Raw genomic sequence first — 17,195 nt, 5'->3', positions numbered from 1 at the left:
TCTGAGAAGGGAATATAGCCAGAGTGCCATCACAGAAAAGGCTGTTGGTGATCACCACCCAAGTAACCTCTGAAGGCAAGGCACTTGGAGCAAAGCTTCGAGTATCACATGGCTCTATTTGTAGATGGAACAAATAGAACTTAAACATACAGAAATGATTTGGAATCTATTGATTGCTGTTAGACTTATGGGCTTACGTCCAGTATAACATGAAGCAACTGTCCTATCAGTTCAAATATTTACACTTGTACAATGGAACATTCTCCTCCCCCACCTGCCCACTAAATCTGTTCTGGGTTTTCCACCAACCCTGTGGAGCAGGTTTGGGGAGGGTGCAGGGTGTGTGGGGGGGTGTTATTGTTGTTGTTTTGGGGGGGAGAGATTGGAGGTCTCATTTCAAAAGGGTAAATCCTTGTGCTGATGGGACAGTTACTTCATGCTGTTGGGTAGAAGGCACAGTTGCCAGAAACTGAAGGAATAATGCTGTCCTCATTTTGCTTATCTCTACCTTTCCTGAAGGGGACGCAGGTGGCGCTGTGGGTAAAACCTCAGTGCCTAGGACTTGCTGATCGTATGGTCGGCGGTTCGAATCCCCGCGGCGGGGTGAGCTCCCGTCGTTTGGTCCCAGCTCCTGCCCACCTAGCAGTTCGAAAGCACTCTTAAGTGCAAGTAGATAAATAGGTACCGCTTTATAGAGGGAAGGTAAACGGTGTTTCCGTGTGCTGCGCTGGTGCTGGCTTGCCAGCTGCAGCTTCGTCACGCTAGTCACGTGACCCGGAAGTGTCTTCGGACGGCCCCGGCTCACGGCCTCTAGAGTGAGATGAGCACGCAACCCTAGAGTCGGACACGACTGGCCCGTACGGGCAGGGGTACCTTTACCTTTACCTTACCTTTCCTGAAACATCAACTGATATATTGTATGCTGTGTATGGGATCCAACTAGCACATCCTGCCCATGCAAGCAGATATCATTGCACTATGTGCCTCCCCACCCCCCGGTAGAAGCCCTGCACCCTACCTAAAATCTTCCACGGGAGGTTGGGGGAACCCCAGAACAGATTGGCGGAGAGGGGGAGAAGTCCTGTTGCAACAATGAGACATTAGTCAGCACTACGCTGCATGCAACTCTGTGTCTGTAAGTGGATGTCATCTGTGTTCAGAATTACAGAAGCATGTTTATAAGTTAAATGACAAACTACTCTCTGAGATCGGGAGACAGTGCATCAACCACTATGTCTATTTCCACATGTTAAAACAGTGTAAGCCACAGCCTTCTGCTATCTCGATTATCTCCCCAGGTGCTGGATGTCATTGCTCCTCCGTATACCTCTGACTTTGTGCAGCTTTTTCTTCCGATCCTGGAGAACGACAGCATTGCAGGAACGATTAAGACTGAAGGCGAGCATGACCCCGTCACAGAGTTCATAGGTAAATTGTTTCCCATGCTTTTGAGTTTCCATTTCAGTTTATTCAGCCCTCACCAGAGCTAACAAGTTGATTTAGCTGAGGATTTCTGAACAAAGCTCCTCATGAGAGTTGCAGTGATCTACCTTTTCAGGGCCTTGGCCTGCTCACCAGTGTAGAACAAATGTCACTGGCCAGCAGAAATTTAAGCTTCTGTAGCCTGCTGTAATGCAAACCCATAGATGGGCTGGCAATCAGCATTGAGGAACTTGAGCGCCAAAGTGCCTCATGGCATCCTAAAGCCCAGGTAATGTTTTGTGGCTTAAGTTTTGGTAACACACGAGAACCTCCTGCTTTATCAGTGTATTGAGTGGATAGCAGAGATGCTGAGTGTTTGTGCATGGGGACTGAAGGGCTGTTTTGCAAGGAGAGATTGGCGTATAAATGAATGAATCAGTATCTGTTTTCTTTGTGAATTGATACAAAAAAAATAATGAGCCATGCAGGTCATCATGTCTTGTTTCATCTCTTTTCTTTAAAGCTCACTGTAAATCAAACTTCATCATGGTCAACTGAACCAGCAGAGACACCCAGTTACAGTTGCTGTGGATGAACTGCAGAGCGACCTAATGCAAATTGCATCAAAGAACTGGGAGAAAGAGCAGTTTGTTGGTTGCTGTTTTAGGTGGACCAGGAGTTTCACACTGCTGGGCTTCCAAAATGTTGAAACTAGGACAGAGTTTAGCTGAAATTAATTGGTTTCCCAGCCCCCCAAACCTTGGAGCATCAGGAAGGACAGAGGACAGTCACTTGTGACTCCAAGTATAGGACCTGTCCTGTTTGTGTAGCAGAATTGAATGTATGTCAGGGGAAAGCTAGCACTAGTGCTCCTAGCCTTAGTTCCCTGGGGGGGGGGGGGGGGAATGCATTCTTCCAGTGTGTGGTTGATGTCTTGCAGCATATAGGGCTAAATCTTGTGTTAATAATTTCCAACAGGGAATGATTCCTTCCCACACCCTTATGCACAAGCGATAGTTGTGCCTAGAAGGGTAGCGTGTGACTACCTCTCACACATAGTTTGATCCTTGACAATCAGATAAACGAGGGATGGGGAACCTGCTGACTGCCAGAGGATGCTGGACTAAAAACCCCATCATCTGTTACCATTGGCCTTGCTGGCTGGGGCTGATGGGAATTGGAGTCCAGATCTGAAGGGCCACAGGTTCCCCACCCCTGCTATAAACATCTGCATCGGATGATTGACAAAATTACTTGTCTCCCCCAAGTTATAAACATCTTTGTGTGCATCTCGTACTGAATGTCATGGTGGTGTTCAGTCACTTAGTTGCAGTATTGCTGGTTCCTACTGCATTCCAGAAGATACTTGTGAAACCCTTTCTTCATATATAAATGATACACAATCTTGGCAGAACTTACTTGTGCGTCACAGTGTTTACATACTATCACCAGGCCCTGGTGAAGAATCACTGGCCTTATTGGAGGGGAAATCTCAACCTTAACCGCTAAGTTTCATTACTGTGTAAAAATAGGTCTTGTTAAAGTTATCTGAGTGCATCAAAATCAAAACAGCACTATTTTTTCTTGTACCCGTAAGAGGGAAAACGACACAAAGTAGGTTAAGTTATATTTTTTATTAAATTCACCTTTTATCAAATAATGTTGTGTGAGTTTCTTTAAAGGTATTACTGTCACAGACATGGTAGATGCCTTGGCGAAATGCATTACCTTTCTAAAGTTTTGTGGGTTTTGCTTGTTGGTTTTAATTGGTATTGTACTGAGATGCTGCATATAAATCAATTTCATTCACACTTCTGTGCACTGCCCTGGAATCTTTCAATGAAGGGTGGTTAAGGAAAATTTTAAATATAAATAAATACTGTGCAAAGTGTAATCATGGAAACTTAGCTACTGAACTAGACAAAATCTCCCTCACAGGTTGTGTGCTACAATCCAGAAGGGATCTGAATACCCAAAGCTGAAGGCTATTTAGCTTATGAGCCACCAAACTCAGCCTGAATTAGTTGCAAATTCTAGCTTACAAGGTACTTGGCAACCCTTGTTTGTGCCGATCCCAATATGGAGCAAAAGCAGGCTGTGATTGGCTGGTGGCGTTGCTGAGCTTGGTCATAGGTTGACAAAATCACACAGCCTGCCTTCCCCTGACACCCTGGGGAGCTTGTGCAGAAATAGCTTGCAGCCGCTGTTTTACCCTTACTTGAAACAGCGGGTGCCAGAAGCCTAGGGGAACAGGACGATGGGGTGGAGGCAGTGCTCAGCTGTAATCTCACAAGGAGTGCTGGCCTACTGCTGCTGCTAGTTTTAGCACAACCCTCCATAGTCAACTAGTGGATTCTGATCTGATCTGCAGCTTATGAGAAAGAGAATGGAGGCTGCAGAAGGCAAGATAAGAAGCTGTGACTCTACACTAAGCAGCCTTAAAAGCCACACCCAGCTCCAGGGGAGAGGAGATAGGTCAGTGTGGGGTAATAACAAGAATGCCATGTGTTCAAAATATGAGCTGATACTGCTAGGAAGCTGCTCCTTAATGCTTACCAGCCAGTTCAGCAGTTTGTAGATGGATGAGTGCAAGTCCTGAGCTTGACCAGGGATGGGAGACCATAATGTCCATCAGCCTAAATGATCTGGAATTATGGGGGGCGGGGATGATGCAGACCCAACAGCCTATTGGAAGATAACAGGTTGCCCACTTTGGGGCGAGACTTAAAGCAAGGAAGCACTCAGGTTCCCAAGCTTTTCTGATTCAAATCATCTTATCCTCTTCATTATGCCTGTACAGTGATAAATTTACGACCTACATAATTTCATACGGAATTTAATTTCAAGTTATTTAAGAGCTCTGCTCCCCAGTATTAACATTTTTTCAAAAACAAAAAAGTCTCTCCCTACCCAGAAAGCTATAAAATAATTACGATAAAAATTAACTAATTTCCATATGCAAAAGTAATAAAAGCTGTTTGCTTTGCTTCTCCCAGTGCAATCAATGCATGTCATTCTTTGGGTCATTTCATAAACAGCATTGAATTCTTTTAAGAGAAAGGTTTAGTTCAAGAAAGAATAAAGGTTCACCGTTCCATGATTAATGGATGCTGCAGAGTATTAACTCATCCCTTTGTGAAGCAGTGGGCTGGGACAGTCCTTGCCTTCTGAACATGTGTTTCCAGATCCTCCTCCAGCAGAGTTAAGGAAGAATTGGGTCTCCGTAAGCACATTGTTCTTCAACGCCAAGGTTGTAGGATGCTCCTTTTCCCCCTTTATATGCACTTGTTACGATTCTAAGCCAGCCCTTCTCGCCCTGGAAAGAGATTAAATTTGCATCAGTACACAGGTGTATCAGGACAACTCCATATTCAGCCAACTTTTCACCTTACGGTGCTGCCCTGAAAATGCTCATTGCACAACACATGTCAGAAACACCTACAGGTAACTGCTTGGGCAGAAACAGATTGTCTTTCCAGATCTGTCATGTGCATGTACAGGAGGACAAAGAGATCTTAACAAGCAGCAGAAATCACAGGTCTCTGGATCACGGGCCCTTGCCATCTCCAGCCACAAAACACATTGATCTGGTTGGTTGGGTATTGGTTATTGCTAACTTGGGCATACACTCCCTATTTCCTGTTCCAGAGCTCAGGAGAACATTAGCCTGTATCCTTGCTGGAGAGATTATTGCAATTATCAGCTTGAATCCAGTAGTGCCCTGTGTGAAAACAAAAGCAGTTCTTCTCATGCAAAGTAGCAGGGGGAGTTCCCAGGTTTCCTGTATATCAGTCCAGAGGATCTCCCCATGCTCAGCTGTAGATACAGGGTGTAGAAGGAATTGCCGCTTGGAAGTGGCAAGGCAGGAAATCCCTGATCCATGAGCAGAACAGAAGGAATCCAAGCTATTGTCCTCATCAACTTTTAAAAATCAAATGAATCTATTTTGACTGACTACTCATTGGCAAAGTATCTGCTTTGCACCCAAAAGGTGCCAGATTCAATCCCCAGCATCTCCAAGTAGAGAAGGTCTACTTGAATTCCCACCCTCCTCTGATGCCCTCTTGCATCTCTGCCTCCCAAAGGCTTGCATAGCTGTTCATTGCAGCAGCCCCAGCTACAGGTTCCCCAGGCAAATGGTGCCTCTGGGGCTGGCCAGGGGTGCTTCCCAGGCCCCTGTGGGGCAATGTGAGGAGGCACCTTTCTTTGAAGCAGCTTAAGAGACCAGGGGCGGCGGCGGTGGCTGCCCAGAGGACTCCCAAGGAGAGAGGGGAGAGGAGAGGAGGCTGAGGGAAGTCTCAAGGGTGTTTTGAAAAAGGATGGAGCGGCTGCCAGCTCTGTAGGCAAGAGGTGACAGAACCAGGCTCCTGAGCTCCACAGGGGTGCCATAGAAAGACTGTAGTTGGTCAAGGAAGCTGCAGGCCCATAAAGGTTGAAAAGCTCTGATTTAGGGAACGCAAGCGGTTCGGTCGCACTGGACACAGAGCCTCGGGGGTGCCACAACTACAATATATAATGGAAGGTGAGAGACTTGCTCTGTCCAACGTCCCTCCACATTCGTACTCTTTATTACTTAGGACAGGGAATGTTACTTTTTTCGGCCAAGGGCCACATTCCTCTCTACAAACCTTTCAAGGGCCATGAGCCACTGGTGGGCATGGCTAGATGCAAAAGTGGGCAGAGCAATGAATGTAAATTTTGCTTTTGTGTAGCAGGAGGCTCGTTTCCACGCCTGCTTCCCTCTATCCTCCAAGCAAGCAAGAAGCATTGTCAGAGTTCGAGCGCACATTTCACAGAAATGTGGAGTAGGAAGGGACCCACAAGAGTCTTCTAGTCCCAACCCCCTGCAATGTAGGAATCTTTTTGCTCAACGTCAAATTAGAACCCACAACCCTGGGGTTTAAAGTCTCATGCTTTATTACCTGAGCTATCCCAGGGATTTGAGCCAGGCAAGAGCACCCAGGGAGAGCACAAAGCAGGGCTGGTGAAGGGTGTGGCCTGAGGAAGAGGGGGTGTGGCTTGGGAGGCCTGAGGGCCAGACAGAAGGGTTTCATTTGGCCCCTAGGCACATCCTTGACTTAGGGGATCAAAGCCATCCTTCACAGTTTACAACTGCACTGCATCAGGGTAGCCACCACTGAGAAGGCCCTGTCCGTAGGACTCTCCAACCTCTCTTTGTGAAGAGATGTTGCTTGCGGTCTTCATCTCCTGCTTACCCATGGCTCGCCCCAAGAGTTCCGGACAACCCAATACTCGGTTCCGTTCTCGACACCCCAGCCAGCGACAGAAACGACATGGTTTATAGACGGCAGCAGACGATATTCAGCATAAAGTCCTCCAGTGTAATTGTGCAGCTTCGGGCTGGCCATGATCCCACAGCTGTATAAATTAAATTACATCCAATTTAAAATGCTAATGCAAACCAACAGCTTTTGAATAGCCACTTGGGGTAAAAACCTGGCAAGGGTCAACAGTTTTCAGTCTGTTTTTTTTTAAATAAACAATGTGGCTTCTAGGAAAATGTTGAGCAAAATGGTGCACGGTCTGAGCAAAGACTGGTTTGGGCGTCAGGCGTGAGACAAATTGGCGCTTTCATAGGATAAACAGTACAATCCTATACATATATACTCCAGTGTCAATCCTATTGAGTTCAGTGGGCCTTGCTAACACCATGGGGAGGAACTCTCAAAAGGCGGTGTCAGGGTCTGCTAGAGACTTCGAGACAGACGAGAGGTCATTGCAGTTTAAGAGAAAACATTTGGTTTTTAAAAGACCAGTCACAAAGAAGACATGGGAAAGTTGTTGCTAGTCTTATTGCAACTGCAAAAGCCGAGTTAGCTCATAAACAGAAATCTGCCAAAAGGCACACATTAAACACATTTAATGGGCCACGTTAAACAGAGTGAAGTTTACAACGCAGTGGGTAATGTCTGTTCAGATGCAAGTCCCGCAAAGTTCAATGGGGCCTACTCCCAGGTAACTGCAAACAGGACTGAAGTCTTATTCATTTGGTAAGATTCTTCCAAGCATTAAATTGTAATTTTGGAAGCTATTCTGAACATGGGAAAATGTCCATAGTTTACTGGAATAGGAGGTTCAACCAAACCGGGTCGCTAAAGAAACATCACTTTTGCTTATTACATCAGCCTCCTTCAAACTCAATACCCATCAGGTGTTTTGGATGGCAACTTCCATCAGCTCCAGCCAGTGGGGTGAAAGGAATTATAATCCAAAACATCTAGAGGGCACCAAGTTAGGCTGCTAGACTGGTGACTGGGAGCGGCCGCCGAGACCATATAACACCGGTCTTGAAAGACCTACATTGGCTCCCAGTACGTTTCCGAGCACAATTCAAAGTGTTGGTGCTGACCTTTAAAGCCCTAAACGGCCTCGGTCCAGTATATCTGAAGGAGCGTCTCCTCCCCCATCGTTCTGCCCGGACACTGAGGTCCAGCTCCAAGGGCCTTCTGGCGGTTCCCTCACTTCGAGAGGCCAAGTTACAGGGAACCAGGCAGAGGGCCTTATCAGTAGTGGCGCCCGCCCTGTGGAACGCCCTCCCATCAGATGTCAAAGCGATAAATAACTACCGGACATTCAGAAGACATCTTAAGGCAGCCCTGTTCAGGGAGGTTTTTAATCTGTGATGTTTTAGTGTATTTTTGGTTTCTATGGAAGCCGCCCAGAGTGGCTGGGGAAACCCAGCCAGATGGGCGGGGTACAAATAATAAATTATTATTATTATTATTATTATTATTATTATTATTATTATTATTATTATTAAGTTGGGGGGGCTGAATTACATTATTTTCACACTACAGAAGTTCCTTCCTACCACGGGTGGGAGGCTTAGATGGCTCCTAAGCAAATTCTTAAGTAGATTTTTAAAACAGATTTATTTCAGGCAGTTTTGCTTCCCTAATTTAGGCCTAACTTCAATTAAGAGAGCTATTTTAGAAAGCGTAGGGGGGTTTTCCGCAGCACCTGCTAGAATCTATACTGCCATTTTAACTTCATTAAAGAAATAAAAGTAAAACTGGTCTGTGTTTTTAAATTACTTTGAACTGTTGCCATATAACTTCTCCAGTTTTGCTTTGAGTTGAGTTTTTACGCTTTGCAAGCAGACTTATGTGGGCTGGCACCTTGTGTGGGCTAAAACAAAGAATAAGTTGCTAACCAATTTGCTTTACAGTATTTGCTTTACAGTATTGCAAGGCTGTTTCACTGGTTTTTGTTTTTTAAAGACTAATACCATCCGTACCACCCAAGGAACAGAGGAGGGGAAATCTGACCATGCTTATTATGCAACCTTGTAGTGCTTTACCTGATAGGACCACTTGCATAGATTTCCGCCATCATTTTTTCCCGCCCGCTGACAGTACCATGATCAGCAACTTTCCAGCGGGTGTAGTTCTTGATCATATGACATTTTCCAAAAGTATCACACGTTCCACACTGGTTAAACGTATCACAGTCTGCAAAAACAAGCACCTTTATTTGACATCAGAGACCTTGCAGCTAAAAGTACGAGATGAAATTTTGCTGCAGGAGAGCTGGTGCAGCCTAGATGTTTAGTTATTTGCATCTTTTTCTATCCTAGTTTCCAAGTAACACAAGTCACTCTGGAATATTTAACAACCAAAATAAAGAAATGTAAAAATCACATTTAAGGCACACATTACTATTAAAAACCAGCAAAGTGGTAAAAGGTAAAGGGACCCCTGACCATTAGGTCCAGTCGTGGCCAATTCTGGGGTTGCGGCGCTTATCTTGCTTTATTGGCCAAGGGAGCTGGCATACAGCTTCCGGGTCACGTGGCCAGCATGACTAAGCTGCTTCTGGCGAACCAGAGCAGCACATGGAAACACTGTTTACCTTCCCGCCGGAGCAGTACCTATTTATCTACTTGCACTTTGACGTGCTTTCAAACTGCTAGGTTGGCAGGAGCTGGGACTGAGCAACGGGAGCGCACCCCGTCGGGGGGATTCGAACCGCTGACCTTCTGATCAGCAAGCACTAGGCTCTGTGGTTTAACCCACAGCGCCACCTGCATCCTGCAAAGTGGAGGGAAGGGAAATTTTTTTAAAATCCTGTTTTCAAGGGCAAGGACAAGCTCTAGTTTTCCACTTTGGATTGCCCGTGGGTTGCAGGCTAGTAAAATCTGGACTTATTTAGCAAGGCTGATGTAAAAAGAAGGCTGATGTTTTCCCTCTTTCACAGCCAGGCTCACGCAGGAAGGATCTGACACACCTTGGTCTTTAGCTTGGTAGTTGTTGCAGGTCTCGTCGGGGATGCCGTGCTCATGAGCATAACTCCAGACCTGCAAGTCATCCCCTCCGCTGCAGCCACCAGCGTCGGCACAGTCAATCACATTCTGGACTGAGAGATAGGCAGAAGGCCAGATGCCTTTCCTCTTGATATTGATGCGATCTGGAAAACAAATAGAAACACATAATTCGCCATTCCATGTCACAGACCACGTAATACATGGGAGGAATCCCTCACTGGCTCTCTTAATAGTTTAACTTTGAAGTATTCAAGGGGTGGGCTTTAGGAGTGAATCACAGAAAGGAAGAGGTTAAATGCCTAGCAGGTTAAAAAGCAGCTTCAGGTGGGCGAAAGCTCAGGAAAACAGTGGGGCTGGGGGAGAAGAGACTTCCACCATTGCTGCTCAGACTCAGTTCAGAACCTGTCCCTCCATAGGCTTGCTGTTAAAGTAATTTTTTTAAAAGAAAATTGGGAGACCCAATCCTAACACAGTTTATCTTTTTGTATAGTGCCATCAATGTGCACATCACAAAACAGATTACAAGAAGGCAGGCCGCTACCCCAGAGAGATTACAATCTAAACCTGAACACAGGAGAGAAAGGGAAGGGGAGGCTGGGATTAAACAAGGAAGCAACAAATAATAATTAATAATAATAATAATAATAGTTTATTATTTATACCCCGCCCATCTGGCTGAGTTTCCCCAGCCACTCTGGGCGGCTTCCAATCAAGTGTTAAAAACAATACAGCATTATAATAAAGCAATACAAACTCTTGGATAGCTCAGTTGGCAAAGCATGAGACTCTTAATCTCAGGGTTGTGGGTTTGAGCCCCAGGTTGGGCAAAAGATTCACAGAATGTACAGTAGGAAGGGACCCCAGGGGTCCTCTAGTCTAACCCCCCTGCAATGCAGGAATCTCAGCTAAAGCATCCATGAGGGTCGGCCATCCAACCTCTGTGTAAAAACCTCCAGTCCACCACCTCTCGTGGGAGTCTGTTCCACTGTTGAACAGCTCTTACTGTCACACAATTCATCCTGATCTTTAGTCGGAATCTCCTGCATTGCGAGGGGTCCCTTCCAACTCTACAATTCTATGTGACTGTTTAAGTTACACTTAAGTAACATTGCAAAAAAAGAGTGTTCTACCATGGAGCTACGGCTTCCCCCTCTGTCAGAGCCAGCAATAATGGATCCGATGGGCAAATGGTCTAAGCCAATAATGGGAATCTCCTTTGTTCTTTATGTACTCCCACCAACAGGACAGATCCCAAGAAGCAATGGTCTAATGCAAAACAAATTATCTGTTGACCAGTCATGGGAAAATGGGCCAAGAGTGACAGAGAAGCAAGTCCTACGAAGCAATAGTAGTTTACACCTCCGTACCTGCTAAAGCGCTGGTGCTGCCATGAGCCCAGCAGGATCCGCAATACTGTGGGATGTGCTGGTTGCGTGTGGCACTCACATAGTTGACTCCTTTTATATTCCTCCAGTCCCAGCTCTTGGGCAGTTTTGAGGTGTCCAGATATTCATAAGGACGAGGGTAGGTTCTGTTTGGAAGGGGGGAAACAAGTGAATTAACCTATGCCTGGGGAGAAAAAGCTGAAAAACTCTCCCTCTTCTGAAAATATCCTGCAGAGAAAATCAAGGCAACATATATTGCCCCTCGCTCTTAATCATCAACTACCACCTCGCAAGGTAAGATGGGCTGAGAGGCTGCGTGTTTCCCTAAATCCTGAGAACTGTAGATTGCCTCTCACAGAGCGACAATTCACAGCACCCTTTAAAAAAAACTACAGCTCCCAATATCCTTTGCGTGAGCTTAGTTTGTGAGCTGGGGGATCTGAACCTGGAGCAACAATCTAATCAGCAAATCAACCAGGCTTTGTTCAGCTTCCTCTCTCGCTTGGCAATTCCATGACTCATCCAGGCCAAATGACCTTAAAATTCCTCCCCGGTGATCATGTGATTGCCACAAGGCTGACATTTCTTCAGAGCGCTCAGGTGACCACAGCAGCTCTTGAAGTGCAGCTTAAGTAGGCCTTGACATGCTTTCTGGTCCTTGTTGCAAAATTACAACAGAAAAAAAAACCACTTAAAAGGAACCACAGTACAGTGGTGCCTCGGGTTACGAACTTAATTCGTTCTGGAGGTCCGTTCTTAACCTGAAACCGTTCTTAACCTGAGGTGTGCTTTCACTAATGGGGCCTCCTGCTGCTGCCGCTGCGCCACCAGCTTTCAATTTCTGTTCTCATTCTGGGGTAAAGTTCTCAATCCGAGGTACTACTTCCGGGTTAGCAGAGTTTGAAACTCAAAGTGTTTATAACCCAAAGCACACTGTACAGTGGTACCTCAGGTTACATACACTTCAGGTTACATACTCTGCTAACCCAGAAATAGTACCTTGGATTAAGAACTTTGCTTCAGGATGAGAACAGAAATTGTGCTCCGGCGGCGCGGCAGCAGCAGGAGGCCCCATTAGCTAAAGTGGTACCTCAGGTTAAGAACAGTTTCAGGTTAATAACGGACCTCCAGAACGAATTAAGTACCGTATTTTTCGCTCTATAACACGCACCTGACCATAACACGCACATCGTTTTTAGAGGAGGAAAACAAGGGAAAAAACATTCTGAATGAAACAGTGGATGTATCATTTTTGTGCTTCATGCTGTGGCCACAGACATGTGATCTGATGGTGAATTTGGGGTGACCCAATGCAAAAATCCTGAGAATCCCTGTGGATCCATGCTTTGTAACCACGTTTTTGCACCATTGCAGCCCCAGGCAACAGTGGGTGTGTGATTTTTGGGGGGCAGGCTGTAGCCATGGACATGCTATGTGCTCTAATGGTGAATTTGGGCTGACCCAATGCAAAGATCCTGAGGATCCATGTGGATCCATGCTTTGTAACCACGTTTTTGCACCATTGCAGCCCCAGGCAACAGTGGGTACGTGATTTTTGGGGGGCAGACTGTAGCCATGGACATGCTATGTGATCTGATGGTGAATTTGAGGTGACCCAATGCAAAGATCCTGAAGATCCATGTGGATCCATGCTTTGTAACCACGTTTTTGCACCATTGCAGCCCTGTTTCTGCATCAGATCATTGCTATGTGATCTGATGGTGAATTTGGGGTGACCCAATGCAAAGATCCTGAGGATCCATGTGGATCCGTACTTTGTAAGCACGTTTTAAGTGGGGAGGGAAGGAAAAATATAGAAGGGACAAGGAGCACGAGAGGGGTGTGCGGAGAAGCAGCTGGCTAAGAATGCAGGAGAGGGGTTTAAAGGGGGGGGGGGAAGGAAGGCAAAAGTCCACCCACCCACTCAAGCCAGCCCTCTCTCTCTCTCTCTCTCTCTCTCTCATCTGCATGTTTTCCGCTGCCTGCCAAGTCCCCAGACGCAGCAGCAGCAGCAGCACCACCGGAGCAGGGACGCTCTGCTTTCCTCTCTACTTGCCTGGAGGGGAGGGGATTTCACTGCTCTTTGTTCCGTCTGAGCAAACAGCAACCGAAACAGAACAGGGTGGGCCGTAAGACCCTGAGGCAGAATGCAGGAAAGCAGCAGCCTCCTCTCCTCCGTGAAGGCGCAATATGATTTTTGCCATGCACTTGGGACAAACGGCTCCAGGGACCACACATTTGCTCTATAACACGCACAGACATTTCCCCTTACTTTTTAGGAGAAAAAATCTGTGTGTTATAGAGGGGAAAATACGGTACTTCACCCGAGGTACCACTGTACTTGCAAACGCGAATAAATAGGAAGGGATCTGCAGACACTAGAATTCAGTCTTAGTATAAACTCACAGGAAACTCATTCTCTGAATATGGATTTTTATGCAGCCCATCCACACCAGAGTGTTTTCTGAAAAAGGGCATTGCTGGCTGGCTGGCTGGCTGGCTGGCATCCTCAAGGCGACATTTTTTCACACTACACCACTTTGTTGCAGGTCCCCCTACCACTCCTTATAACTCACAGGACTAAATCTAGAGGGACTCCTTTTCCCACAGAATCAAAGAGTTGGAAGGGACCCAAGGGTCATCTAGTCCAACCCCCTGCAATGCAGCAATCTCAGCTAAAGGCATCCATGACAGATGGCCATCCAACCTCTGCTTCAAAATCTCCGAGGAAGGAAACTCCAAGAGTTCTTCCTGACGTTTAGTCGGAATCTCCTTTCTTGTAACTTGAAGCAATTTGGTTTGGATGCCATTATCTGTGGCAGGAGAAAACAAGCTTGCTCCACCTTTCACGTGACAGCCCTTTAGATATACTCACAAAACACGCAAGCTGATTTAGAAAGCCCCACCCTTGCCATAAGGGTGTGTTGAAAGGGGGAAAATAATCCTGTCCCCCATCGCCCCACAAGCACACTGGAGTCTGGAGCAGAGGCTCCAATGCCATCTCTCTGAAAAGTACACCTCTACAGTGGTACCTCAGGTTACATATGCTACAGGTGACAAACACTTCAGGTTACAGACTCCGATAACCCAGAAATAATGCTTCAGGTTAAGAACTTTGCTTCAGGATGAGAAGAGAAATTGTGCTCCGGCGGCACAGCGGCAGCAGGAGGCCCCATTAGATAAAGTGGTGCTTCAGGTTAAGAACAGTTTCAGGTTAAGAACGGACCTCCGGAATGAATTAAGTACTTAACCCGAGGTACCACTGTATTTCTGCACTCATAAATGTTTCTGCTGCTCAATACTGCCAGCATTTCATAGGCCAGCATTTTCCAACCTGCAGGTCAGTGGTTCTCAAAATGTTTTTCTCTGGGTCACACTTTCAGAATAAAAATTTGCTCACACCAAACCAAAATTTTTTTTATTGACAGGACTGGAAAACGAAAACGAAACAAAACCTAGCAGTGCTTGATTTATAACAGAGCACAACTACTTTATAAGATGATCATGGGACATCCAGAAAATATAAAATGACGCAGCTCCATAGGAATAGGAATCACTCCCAAAATATAATTATAAAGGAGTCTCTTAAGTATGCATACAAACTCATGGAGAGGCGTGAGCTTGCTTTTGCAAAAGTAATCCCATTTATATTAGGTCTAATTTGAGACCAAAAACAAACCTCTCCTCATCAACACATCCTTCCTGATCTTCGCTGTTCACAATATCCCATGTGGAACTGTAGCAGAAAACAGCCAATACTATCAAAGAGACGCATGCATACTGTTTCTGGTTGAGTATCCACAAATAATAATTTAGAGGCTATAATCTACTGTGCTATACCGAAATGTTTAGATGTGCCTTTGACCGTCGGTGAGTCCTCTCCTGCCACACCCTCTGAGAACCACAGCTGTAGGCTGCAAGCTACGAGTGGATTGTGAAGTCTATGCAACAGGCTTTATAAGTAAACCCAAAATAATTACTGTTTTTGATCCTTCACTGGTATGATTAATACCTCTTACAACTTTTGTTTTGTTGGCGTATTCTAATGAGACTTGCAATTGAGCATTTCAAAGGCCGAAGCCTTACATTTTAACCCTTGGGAACTGGCCTCTGATGGAGATCTGGCGATGGTTTGCCACAAGGTGCTCATTAAGTGCTAAGTGAATTTATTTATTTTTGTTGTTTTCTTTATTAGATTTATATACTGCCCTGCATCATAAGATCTCACGCAGTTTACAGAATAAAATATGGGATAAAAACAAGTAAATAAGTAAGACAAAACAGCAAAACAATACCCACCCCCCTCCCCAAAAATGCATTTAAAAGGCTGGAGAATATTGATCAGCCCAAGGCCTAGTAGAAGAGGAACGTTTCCGCCTGGCGCCAAAAAATATATATAATGAAGGCACCAGGCAAATTTCCCTGGGGAGAGCATTCCACAAACAGGGAGCCACTACAAAGAAGGTCCTTTCTCGTGTTGCCACCCTCCAGACTTCATATGGAGGCACGCATAGAAGGGCCTCAGAGGATGAAAGCAGAGTCATATGGGGAGAGGCAGTCCTCCAGGTATTGCAGTCCTGAGCCCTTTCGGGCTTTATAGGTCAAAACCAGCACTTTAAATTGGGCCCAGAAACTACAGTAATGGACAGCCAGCGCAGTCGAGCCAAGATCGCTGCAATATGCTCAGCCATAATATGCTTGGATGTCTCAAACCAAGGTACTTAGCTACCTTGGCAATTAAAATCCACCAAACCCAAAGCTGAGCCCCCCACTTGTGGGACAAAAACAATCAATGGGAACACCACACCAAATAAATTTGGATGTGTGGGTTGCCATGGCAAAAAGGCCTTGGGCAAAGTGAGGTGGCCATCTTGGGAAAGAGATGCTGGAGCGGGGAGGGCAGTGGCAGCCCCCTGGCATTTCCTCCTGAACCCCCTGCCCTGGCTCTCTGCAGGAGGCGTGAGTCTCTGGTCTGCTGCCCTCAAGTGGGGTGGAGGGCACACTGCCCCCACTCCCACTCCCAATCCAGTAGGCCTCTGCCCATGGAGTAGCCAGTGCTTGGGTATCTTCTTGGCCTCAGGGAGCATAATGTCTCCGGCCAGCTGACAGGGCATATGAACCTGTGTCTCCCATATCCAAACACAGGGGCCCTGGCTCAGAGGCAGAACATGCAGGTGCCAGGTCATATTCAGTCTGGCATTTCCAGCCAGGGTTGGGAGAGACCTCAGTCTGAACCCCTGGAGAGCTGCTGCTGCCAGCCAGTGCAGGCAACCCTGATGGCCCAATGGTCTGACTCAGCACATCAGCTTTCTATAAAGTTACCTTTCACAGTGAGATCATTGCTTCATCTGGGTTTCAAGTTTCACCCAGGGATCTTTCTCAGCCCTGCCTAGAGAAAACACAGACTTTCTGCATGTGCTCCTCCACTGAGCAACACCAAGCTAAAAAAACCAAACATGCTATCCACCAAAGCCATGCCTTTCGCCCCTGGAAATAGAGCGCTATTTCAGCTTTGCACCCTCCTTCAGCAGCTCAGGGTGGCTTGCAAGAATTTAATTTCATCCTCCAAACAGCCCTGCGAGGTATGCTCGCACCCCAAGGCCGTGCTTGTGGGGCAAGCAGGAAAATCTCGGCCCAGCTTTTCCCTCTCCGAGTCCAAACACGCCGCTTCTGCCCGTGCCACCAACTTGCACGGACCTTGGGCCGTCTTTGGACGACCCTCCGCGCTGCTGGGCGGCGCCGTGATCTGCTCCTGCCGGGGTTGCAGCTCGCCTGCTGCCGGCCGGTTGTTTTTCAAGCGGCGTCCGGGAAACCACGACTGAAGCAGGAGGAGGAGGAGGAAAATCCCCGGGGAGAACGCGACAAATCCCCGCAGGGCTCTCGGGGTCTCCCCACAACAATCCGGCCGCCGCCCGGGTTCGTTTGGCGCAGCAGAAAGGAGAGCCGTCGGAGATCCCGGGCTGCAGCGGACGGCTCTCTGTCTGTAGGGAATCGCCGGGGGGGAGAGAAGTAGCTCCCCCAATTTTGTACACTTAGCGAAGGCCATGCACTTTTCGCATGCTCAGGCCACCTGAGCATCCATGCTCCCACCCCGCCACTCCCAG

The 17,195-nt window shown here is 46.8% G+C and overlaps 2 protein-coding genes across 2 annotated transcripts in view; one reads left to right on the top strand and one right to left on the bottom strand.

Annotated features, from left to right (window-relative positions):
* NELFCD (negative elongation factor complex member C/D) overlaps positions 1 to 3,079 on the top strand; it is a 17,749-nt gene extending 14,670 nt beyond the window's left edge. Inside the window, exons 14-15 of the mRNA XM_083744378.1 lie at positions 1,299 to 1,428; positions 1,946 to 3,079. Of these exons, the coding sequence (XP_083600504.1) occupies positions 1,299 to 1,428; positions 1,946 to 1,980 (165 nt within the window). The 3' untranslated portion in view covers positions 1,981 to 3,079. The remainder of the gene's footprint in view (positions 1 to 1,298; positions 1,429 to 1,945) is intronic.
* LOC310847099 (cathepsin Z-like) lies at positions 3,042 to 17,195 on the bottom strand. Its single transcript, XM_083744609.1, is given in 7 exon segments — positions 3,042 to 4,738; positions 6,639 to 6,801; positions 8,744 to 8,894; positions 9,670 to 9,849; positions 11,074 to 11,237; positions 16,789 to 17,093; positions 17,095 to 17,195. Coding segments are annotated over 7 exon segments (1,152 nt in total). The 5' UTR covers positions 17,170 to 17,195; the 3' UTR covers positions 3,042 to 4,624.

This window comes from Podarcis gaigeae (genome assembly GCF_964106915.1).
Source record: "Podarcis gaigeae genome assembly, chromosome: 6".
NCBI lineage: Eukaryota > Metazoa > Chordata > Lepidosauria > Squamata > Lacertidae > Podarcis > Podarcis gaigeae.
Note: the sequence above shows the minus strand (reverse complement) of the source record. Positions and strands in the feature narration are given on the sequence as shown.